Raw genomic sequence first — 11,307 nt, forward strand, 5'->3', positions numbered from 1 at the left:
TTCATCATTTGTTTTTATGCAGAATTGTGTGTATTTATACATCACCCTTCATGCTTATTGGTACCCCTTGTTTGAGATGCATGTCAGAAAAAGGCTAACCTTTCTGTCCTACCATCACAAATATAAACATGAACAGTTTGCAAAACACTAGTGGGGACTTTAACTGTGCAGTTTGGTCAATTTAGACTAAGGTTGAGTTTATAGCAACAGACAATACAGGTGGGTCTGATGTGAAACAAAGGATGGATATGTAGAAAAGCATTTAATTCCCACTGTTAAGATTAGGAGAGGTTCTGTGAAGCTGTTGGCCAGTTGCTCTCCCAAAAGCACTGGGAATATTGTTAGACTGCATGGACTATTTGAAATACCAGAATATTTTTCAAGACAAATCTGGTGGCCTCTCCTAGGAACTTGAAAATGGGTCATCACCAAGTCTTTCAGCAGGATACGCAGGATAAAGATCCAAAACATAAAGTGAATCAACATAAAAATGATACAATGTTAAATTTCCTCCATGGTCACCTCAGCCCCAATACCTAAAACCCTTAGAAAACCTGTGGGGAGAGCTAAAGGGAGGTGAGCATGAAGTAAAACCAAGGCCTCTGGATGACCCAGAGAGACATAACACACCCTTATACAGGGAATAAATAAGTGTGAAAGGTGTTGTATATTAAAGCTTGAACAACACTTGAAAAAATGTACTCTGACTCTGTTCTGGGCTTTGTCTCTAAAAGAGTATGAAATTTGCATTACAACTGGAGACGCAGAAGAAACCAAGGAGAATGCATGGATCGTACTGGAGGGGAGGAAGTGTAGATCAAAAGAATTTGTAATGGAAAACTCTTCAAAGAAGAAGAGGTTTTTGCGGTAAGTAGTTGCCCGACCAGCTAGGCAGCTATTGCCGGTAAAGCTGTCTCTATTTGCTTTGAATTTATGTTAATCCCACCTGCAAAACAACCCAAACTTATTCACTTTAATTGCAGTATTACAGTATGCTGTCAAAAATGAAAGCGGCATGAAAATAAATTATGGTATTTCAATCAATTTCAGTAAAACTCTTTTGTTTTCAGGGGAAATGTTGACAGATTTGAGTTTTCCTCAAAGAATGTGGGTGATATTGCTGCCATCTGCCTGGGCCACATACCCAAAGATGGGAAAAAAGTGAAAGGGGAGGCTTACTGGCATGTAGAAGAGGTTGTTGTGACTGAAAAAGAACTTGGAAACAAGTAAGAGAACTGCTACAACTTCAGGAATCATTTGGTTTCTAGTTTGTTATATGTACACTAAAAACCTCCCGTTTTTTCTTCCTTCTCTGTTTAGATACATCTTCCGCTGCAATGTCCTCATCCCGCTCTCTCCAAAAAGGGATGAATACCTGACTTTTGAGTGCACAAAGACCATTGAGAGCTTTGCAAGTAAAGCTCGCAGTCTGGTGCCCGTTAAGTATGAGATCATCATCACCACTGGTGATGAGAAGGGAGCAGGAACCGATGCCAATGTTTCTATAACTATTTACGGCTCCAATGGAGATTCAGGCAGCCAGCAACTGTGGCAGAGGCTACGAAACCTCTTCGAACGGGGGCAGACGGATCGCTTTGTGGTAGAAATGCTGGACATGGGCGATCTGCAGAGAGTTCGAGTGGAGCATGACAACTCTGGTCTTTGCCCCGGCTGGTTGCTCGATAGGGTGGAAATCACCAACACAGCCAATGGCGTCACCACAATTTTCCTCTGTGGGAAGTGGCTGGACACCAAGAGGGCAGACGGACAGATTGCCAGGGTGCTCTACCCAAAATACTAACAATTAAATAATTTCTGGAAGAGCCAAAAACAGTAGGACCTACCTTATATATTAAATAACCAAAACCATTCTAATTCGGGTAAGTTTATGTCTCAGGAACAGAGAATTGTTTCATTTATAGAATTTATTAAATTGTGGAAAAGTAAAATTAATGTTTTCTTTGATAAAAGAAAACTGGAATGTGCCATTTTTTAAATTCCTGGTCTAATGAATGTTTATTTTGTAAATATATGTTTTATGAAAGATTAAATTGTTTTGTAATCACCTTAAAAATCATTCCAATGTGTTCTGATCTCTTGTGGAGTCATAAATCCCAGCTGTAGCAATTTTATATGACTCCAAATGAATAAAAGTATATTGCTATGAAAGCTCTTCCCAGTAAAGAACAGATACTAGTTTCTTGTGGGAGTATTTTAGTATCTAATAAGCAAATTGCTTTGATGGTTCTGTTTGTCTTCTCATATATAGTTTGCAGGGTCCCAGTCCTATTCCTATTTGGGATGGATGGATGGATGGATGGATGGATGGATGGATGGATTAGAAACAGCTGGAGCAACTGAGCAAAAAAGATAATGTTAGTTAGATCTTCCACCAACACCTTATTGAATTTAGAAGCAGATTATAAGTCAAGAAGCAGTTTCTTCTTCAGCCAAAACTACATGAACACACTGTTTTGCTGAATATTTATAGGTTGATGGCAGACACAATGAAATACTGTAGAAATAAACCAAAATAAAAAATGTTTATCCTTTTTTTGACCAAACAGGATTCTGATATTAATGTAGCTTTGATGCTACTGAAGAAAATCCAAGAGAAAAAAACATCACACAAAACAAAAACATTTGAATTTAATCCAGTTTATTACAAAAAGAGCACATAAAAAAAGGATAATGTACAAGCCATGAAATGAAGTTAGAAATAATAATTAAAAAAAAGGGTTTGGGCTTAGCATTGCAAACCTTGAAATCATTATGTCATTATTAGTAGTATAAATAAATAAAGTACAAAATTCCACCACATGTGAATCTAACATTTACCTCTAATATGCTCACTCATTTCGTCAACAGCACACTCATCACCGTTAATGCACTATTGCTTTAATATTAAAGATAAATACTTCTATTTTCAGATAAAATGTCCTATATTGGAATTACTGCGCAGTCACAGCTAAACAGCAGATGTTCACACAAGGATGGCGGCAGCCCTTTCACTGGCAGATTTTGGCTTATTTTCTCTTTGCGGTTGTTCTTCAGATTCAAGCAGCAAAAAAATGTCTACATATTTATTCATATTTTCTGTATATATTTTCACAATATACTATTAAACCATTGCGACTGTACTGGCACCTGAGAAAACATGCATTTTTAGAAAAAAGTTGCGTTGTGCTTTGTAATCCATGTCTTTTCACTCAGACTGTGAGAAGAAGGGGAGCAGACTGAATGAGGAGGGACAGAAAATGAAAATTAACAGGAATGGGAGGAGTAAAAACATACAGGAATCGGAAGCATAGGAGATGGGGAAAAAATCTACTAAAAACCACACTGTAGTGTTTAAAAACCCAACAGTTCCTCTTCATTGTTCAAACAGTTTTTTTTTTACAAATAATGCATTATGACTTCAACAGTTTGATTAAAAGTTTTAAAGAAAGTTTTGTTTTTGTTTCTTTTTTAGAAGCAAGGTTCTTTGGAGAGGTTATGAGGCCCCGAGATACGCCAAGGTTTTAAAAAGTTACAGTTTCAGAAAAACTAAAGTCTTCTTAGTGAGATATTAGATAAAGTCCTTAAGTGAGCAAGTTTTCTCTGGCCATATCAAGCTCATAATAATGCAGTGGTACCACACTTCCAGTAGTTCCCCCCTGCTGTGCAGCTGGCTGAAAGAAGGATTTTACAATTTTTCCTAGTTTAAAACCAAGACTAATTTGTGTCTTTAAAAATGTTTCTGGTTATGAAAAGTACAGACAATCACAATGTACCAAACAAAGGAGTGCTGCCTATCACTTGTGGCAAGGTAAGACTATTCAGTTTGCAAACGTGGCATGTCTGTTAAACAGCTGACTGCGGGCTAGTTACTTGTGCATTTAGCCCAATTAATGAGCAAATATTAGCACGTCATGCGTTAGTAAGTATATGCAACATACACTTTTAAAAACTACTGCTATTTTGTTTTTTTCATAAAGTGTTTGTATAATAATATAAATGATGATGAAGAATGGTATGGCTAAAATGTTTGTTGCTATAACTAAAATGTTATCAATATGTTATATTAACAACAGTAAGAAAAATATTAGTTTTTCTGTTTAAAAAGAGATGAATTAGATCATGTTATACATTTTTGTTTAAAACTTTTGGGTAAATACCATAAATTTGTTGCATTTTTACACACGTTTTTTTATTATCCTTGCAGTACGCAACTTTCAAAATTAGTTAAAATTTTTTTCTGTTGACAATTATTTAAATAGAGCTCTGTGGGGTTTTATTTTTTTCTACTAACATGTTAGTTCACAGTGCAGAACCAAAAGTGCTTCGCGTCAAGCATACCCAGCCAGACTTCACGACTTTTAAACCATTTAAATTGCTGCTAGTTTCTGTTGTTGATGTCTGTGAGCCTCCTGTAGGCAGAAAGTAAAACTCAGCATAATGTCAGAGCTTAATGCATTAAATCCCTTTTAACTTATACTTTATACTTTAAGTTACGTAAGAATTTTCTCAGCTGACATGACCAAACAGATTTAGGATTTTTTTAAAAGAGGGATACCTTTACAGTTGTAATCAAAAAGAGCATAGAACTACACGGATATAAGTAAGCTGGCAAAAGGTAAATTTCAGACATGATCTATATATTATTTAAGACTTTATTTTATAACAAGCTTAAAATATGACCAAGAACTAGTTCATATTGTTACAGTGAACTTGGTTCAGAATGCTTAGGTGCCGAAAAATAAAGTGAACAGACATGAGACTGTACAAGGTGCTAAGATCTACTCAAAATCTCTCCACAGAACCCCACCTCAACAAAGTCTGAACCATCGCTTTAAGTAGAATGTCTTTCACATGTCTAAGCTCCATTCCTTCAATTATTTATGCAACCAATAAGGCAGGGTGACTTCATGGACTGATTGTTGTTAGTGGTTTTAGTGTCATGGACATATCTCAGAACATCTAAAGCGAGGCACTTGTTATGCTTATGTCTTCAAAGTTTTTTGGAAAGAAAAACTGCTAAAATCAAAGACAGATACAAAAGTGGCAAAAAGGAACATGCTTCAATAAGGTGTTATAACACTGAACTGTAAGAAGCAGGGCATACACAGTTAAAGCCAGTTAATTCATCTAAACTACCTTTTTTTTTTTTTTTTTTTGCCAGTGAGAGGGATCCGGTGTATCAACAAGTGAGTGCAAAAACAGATCACAAACTAAAAGACCAGTTCACTTCATTGCAGTTTGTCCACATCACAGCATGGGCTATCAGAGAGATTGCATTGAATGGAATGTAACTAAGATCCACAGCACCACATGGGAGACAGACAGAGAACAGGCTCAGTAGCTCAGTCCGGGACCGTAAACATCGCATAGCCAGCTTGTGGAGATCAAACAGCAAGGCTATTTTTTGAATTTTGTATTTTTTTTATATACTTTTAGTGTTCAAAAAGTACAACTGCATGCAAAGCATTCCTATTTAAAACAATGCAAAATGAGGTAATAGTTTTTTTCATAGCATTTCTTTTTTTGTTATTTCTAAATAAATAAATAATGATTCAGTCACTCTCTCAAAAACTCTATAAAATTAAATACATCCTCACAATATCTACAATTAGTAATAAATTATGATTGTTAAATACTTAAGGCATTTCAGCTGACAACGCCCTGTGTAAACTATGAAAACTTCATCACAGATGTCTCCACTACAGGGGGAGGCAGTGTCAACACTCGCAGTGCACAAGACGGGAATTGAAAGGTCTAATCCTTTGCTATCACAGTGCATAGGACGATGCGGGTCCTAAAGGTGATCTTTAACACATGGCTCTGTGGAACTGAAGCAAAACAAGGAAAAGAAAAAGGATAGAAGTGATTTTGTTCTTGCTGTTGCGTCGCCCTGTGTCTGTGTGCACTGCAAGAGTGAGGCTGCCTTCGTCGCCTCACGCCCTACTTGTTCTAGGAGTACAGCATAGCAACCAGCAAAGCAACCACAAAGGGAAATCTGTCACACAAAGACACAGGATCAGTATGTAAAAAAAGCTTCTCTCCCATCTAAATACTGTATGAATCTATATCTAATGCAATTCCAAGGAGAACATATTGTTGCTATAACTATTGTCATATGTGCTTGCTCTTCATAGGCAATAAGGTAAACATCAAGAGAATCCCGTCGTCGTCATCGAAGGGCACAGGATGAACACAAGCTACGAGTCGGGAGCAGCCTCTGACTGACCTTTTTTATTTTGTGTTAGCATTGAGAAGATAGTCAGAGCTCAGATTAACTAAGTCATGCGTAGGAATCTTTGCACCCCTTTCTAAGGTAAGGCTGCCCAACTTGACAATTAAAATCATCTATGAAACATGCATTGTTAGTACACTTTGTTTCGCCATTTGACCTATTCCAGGTGAAAATGCTGGTAGAAAGACAACTAAATCCTTCTACCTACATCTGAGGTGCATAGTAGGCATGGGCCAGTCTCTGGTATCAAGGTTTTAAAAGGTTCCAGTTTCAAAACTGCTAAAAGGTCCATCCTACAGTCAAAAGTTATTTTAATAAAATGCCCAAGAGGTTATGATGATGCGTATAATGAAGCTCAGTGGTGTTCCCCTTCTCTTATTTATTGTTGCATACTGCTGGTCGGTATGCAGCAATATATAACCAACTTTTCCTTGCTTACAAGAAGTTTTAAAACTACAGTTAGCAAACTTAGAACAGCCCAGCTTTTAAGCTGCCAAATACTGGCCTTATAACAGCAGCAGGTATGGCTTATTTAACCAGATATCAGTTTGTTATCCCCTTTATTCCTGGTGCTGTTGCTGTAGGATTGATTGTGACTGCAACTTCTGGTAACACAGGGACGTAAAAGTGAAGTGGTTTGTTTTGGTAGCTAATCATGTACAGCAAACTTAAATTTTTCAAGTTACTAGTTTGCAATTAAGCTAAATTTATATTTGTTTTTGTCTCCTTTGATAATCACACACAGATATATCAATGCAAAGCTCTAATACTTGAGGTGCTGTTCATAGCTGAACTTATTACCACATAAAGTTTAGCTTATGGCTTCAACAAGTGATTGGTGGTTCAGTTTTCATGTTACAAACAAACGAGGAATCAAAACTACTGTGGCTGAAGAATCAAAACTGGAAGTATCCACGAAAAACCCTGCTAGTAACGTATTAATGCATGACTTCCCAGTTCATCCCTGTACGCATTTTGAGCTTACATATTGCCCCAATAAATAATTAAATACACGAAGACTATTCTATATCAATGACAAATAAAATAAAATACTTCCCTTTTTCATGTGTAGCAATTGACAAAGAAGCTAAATAGGAGAACATATTGTTCTCCTAAGTATCTGCAGAACCTTCTTTCTAGGAATCTGGCCGAATTTATTAGTTCTCCAAAACTCTGACAACCCAGGGTTCAGACCAGGAAGCAGGGTCGTAGTTTAACACTCCTCTCTGCAGCTTCCGTACTGCTACCCACCCATTACCCTATTAAGACAGTTTCTTGCCCACGGCCAAAATTGAATAGATTAAAAAATAATCTAAAATGAGGAAATCAGGAAAATCTAATAAAAATAAACTCAACTCAGACTAAAAGAAAGAAATTAAACAATTAAATGTGGCTTACTGAATATAAGATCTCTCTCTTCAAAGACTTTGCTAGTTAGTGACCTGATTTGTGACAATCAGATTGATTTATTTTGCCTCACAGAAACTTGGCTGCAACAAGGGGATTATGTTACTATAAATGAGTCAACTCCTACTAATTATTTAAATTTTCACATTCCTCAAAATACTGGGTGAGGAGGAGGAGTAGCAACCATCTTTCAGTCCGATTTATTGACTAGTCCCAGACCAATCAATAGCTACAACTCTTTTGAATATTTAATCCTTAGTTTTCCTCATCCAAATTGCAAAGCACTAAAACCACTTCTGTTTGTTGTGTTTTACCATCCACCAGGCCCTTACTCTCAATTTTAAGATCAGTTTTCAGACCTTTTATCTGATTTAGTGTTAAATACAGATAAGGTTATTATAGTGTGGGATTTTAACAATCATGTTGACACTGAAAGTGATAGCTTAAATATAGCGTTTAATGCTATCTTAGATTCAATTGGCTTTGCTCAAAACATTAACAAACCTACCCACCTTTGTCTTCATTCTCTGGACCTTGTGCTGACATATGGCATTGAATGTAAAGACATAACAATATTTTCTCATAACCCTGTCCTGTCTGACCCTTTTTTAACAACCTTTGAGTTTAATTTAACCAAGTACTGTACACCTGAAAGAAAATTTAATTATAGTAGATCATTATCAGACAATGCTGTAACAACCTTTAAAGAATCTGTTCCACTTTTAATTTCCTCATTATCACAGAAAAACACAGTGGAGGGCAATAATTCTGTTTCTGCCCCACAAATTGATTGTCTTGTTCATCATTGCGTGATGCATTAGACAATGCAGCCCCCTTGAAAAAGAAGGTAATTATTCATAGGAGGTTAGCTCCCTGGTTTAATTCAGAGCTGCGTACTTTAAAGCACAATGTTAGAAAATTGGAGAGAAAATGGCACTCTACACACCTAGAGAATTCCTACTTAATCTGGAAAAATAGCCTACTGTTATTTAAAAAGACACTTCACCAAGCTAGAACAGCTTATTTCTCATCATTAATAGAAGAGAACAAGAATAATACTAGGTTTCTCTTTAGTACAGTTGCTAAACTTACACAGTCATAGCTCTGTTGAGCCGTCCATTCCCTTTGCTCTCAGCAGTCATGACTTTATGGGATTCTTTATAAATAAAATTGATTCTATTAAAAAGAAAATCTTTGACATACTCCCAAAGATAATTACTTCATCCTCAGCAAGTGAGACAACATTGGACGTAACTGTAGAACCTGATTTGTGTTTGGACTGTTTTGATCCTGTGGAGCTTCCTGAGTTATCAGAAATATTAGCTTCATCTAAACCTTCAACTTGTATGTTACACCCAATCCCAACCAAATTATTTAAGGAAGTGTTCCCTCTGATTACCAGCCCCATTTTAGATATGATTAATTAATCCTTAGTAAATGGATATGTACCACAGGCTTTTAAGGTAGCTGTAATTAAACCTTTACTTAAGAAACCTTTGCTTGATCGAGATGACTTAATAAATTACAGACCTATATTCAATCTTCCATTCTTATCTAAAATTCTTGAGAAAATAGTTGCTAATCAAATGTGTGAGCATTTACACAGCAATGACCTGTTTGAAGAGTTTCAGTCAGGTTTCAGAGCTCATCATAGCACTGAAACAGCTCTGCTGAAAGTCACTAATGATATTCTTATGGCCTCAGATAATGGACTTGTGTCTGTACTGGTTCTGTTAGATCTCAGTGCTGCATTTGATACAGTCGATCATAATATTCTCTTAGAAAGGCTGGAATATGCTGTAGGGATCAGGGGAACAGCGCTAGGCTGGTTTAAATCTTATTTGTCTGACAGATTCCGGTTTGTTCATGTAAATGATAAATCATCTTTAAACTCCAGGGTTAATTGTGGAGTACCACAGGGTTCTGTACTTGGGCCAATTCTCTTTACTATATATATGCTTCCAATAGGTAAAATTATCAGGCAGCATAGAATACATTTTCACTGTTACGCTGATGATACTCAGCTTTACTTATCCATAAATCCTGATGAGCCCAACCAATTAGATACACTACAAGCATGTCTTGAAGACATAAAAACTTGGATGACTTCAAATTTTCTGCTTCTAAATTCAGACAAGACAGAAGTTGTCGTCTTTGGACCGGAGTCTTTAAAAAAGAAACTGCTTAGTCAATCACTTAACCTGGATGGCATTAAATTGACCTCCGATAATAAAGTAAAAAACCTTGGTGTTATTTTTGACCAGGACATGTCATTTAAATCCCATATTAAACAGGTTTCTAGGATTTCCTTCTTTGATCTCCGGAACATTGCCAAAATTAGCAATGTCCTGTCGAGGAGTTACGCTGAAAAACTGGTCCATGCATTTGTTACTTCAAGGCTGGACTATTGTAATTTGTTACTATCAGGATGTCCACAAAATGCAGTTAAAAGCCTTCGGCTGATTCAGAATGCTGCAGCAAGAGTTCTGATGAAAATTAAAAAGAGAGATCATATTTCCCCTACTTTAGCTTCCCTTCATTGGCTCCCTATTAAATCCAGAATAGAATTTAAAATTCTCCTCCTCACATATAAAGCCCTTAATGATCTAGCTCCATCATACATCAGAGATCTGATTGTTCCATACCTTCCTAACAGAGCACTTCGTTCTCAGACTGCAGGTTTACTGGTGGTTCCTAGAGTCTCTAGAAGTAGAGGGAGGCAGATCCTTTAGTTATCAGGCTCCTCTCCTGTGGAACCAGCTCCCAGTTTTAGCCCGTGAGGCAGCCACCCTGTCTACTTTTAAGGCTAGGCTTAAAACTTTCCTTTTTGATAAAGCTTATAGTTAGAGTGGCTTAGATTATCCTGAGCTATCTCTGTAGTTATGCTGATATAGGCTTAGGCTGCTGGAGGATATAATGACCACTTTCACCCTCTTCACTACATTCTCACACTACTCTCCAATTTTGCATTATTTGCTGTTATTTCAGCTTTTAACCTTGTTCTCTTTCTTTTCCCTTCCTAGAAGCTACACCTAGCCTGAATCTGTGTCTACCTGTGACACCTTTCTGGAGAGGGGCATCGTCCAAGCTTCTGCTGCCAACAACTTAATGCTCACCCTCTACCGATGATCCACATGGCCCTGTCTTTCAGTGTTTAACCCTTTTTCTCTCCTAGACATGGCAATTGAATGAGCTTTTACTGTGACTAACTCTATATTTTCTCTTTCAGACTCTAACCTTGAAAACTGGCTCAGAGTTAATCTGTTCTTTCTTTCTATGTGAAATGACTAAAGGAGCTACATCCATTAACATTTACTTTTCCTTACCATAGAAAGTACTCCTGGATCAGTGCTTCTTTGTTCTCTTTGTGTCTCTGCTCTGTTCTCTCAAACCCCCAGTCGGTCGTGGCAGATGGCCACTCACACTGAGCCTGGTTCTGCTGGAGGTTTCTTCCTGTTAAAAGGGAGTTTTTCCTCTCCACTGTTGTTACATGCATGCTCAGTATGAGGGATTGCTGCAAAGTCAACGCCAGTGACTGTCCACTGTCTCTACATGCTCATCCGGGAGGAGGGAATGCTGCAAGTCACTGACTGGATGCAATCTACTGGATTTCCTTAGACAGAAAAACTTTTTATCCAATTTGAATAAATAACTGAATCTGACTGCAC

At 37.2% G+C, this 11,307-nt stretch overlaps 1 protein-coding gene across 1 annotated transcript in view; it reads left to right on the forward strand.

Annotated features, from left to right (window-relative positions):
* LOC124872360 (lipoxygenase homology domain-containing protein 1-like) overlaps positions 1-2,492 on the forward strand; it is a 41,520-nt gene extending 39,028 nt beyond the window's left edge. The window contains exons 40-42 of the mRNA XM_047372252.1: positions 735-867; positions 1,071-1,226; positions 1,321-2,492. Of these exons, the coding sequence (XP_047228208.1) occupies positions 735-867; positions 1,071-1,226; positions 1,321-1,801 (770 nt within the window). The 3' untranslated portion in view covers positions 1,802-2,492. The remainder of the gene's footprint in view (positions 1-734; positions 868-1,070; positions 1,227-1,320) is intronic.
* The last annotated feature ends 8,815 nt before the right edge of the window (positions 2,493-11,307 follow it).

The sequence above is a fragment of the Girardinichthys multiradiatus genome, chromosome 8 (assembly GCF_021462225.1).
Source record: "Girardinichthys multiradiatus isolate DD_20200921_A chromosome 8, DD_fGirMul_XY1, whole genome shotgun sequence".
NCBI lineage: Eukaryota > Metazoa > Chordata > Actinopteri > Cyprinodontiformes > Goodeidae > Girardinichthys > Girardinichthys multiradiatus.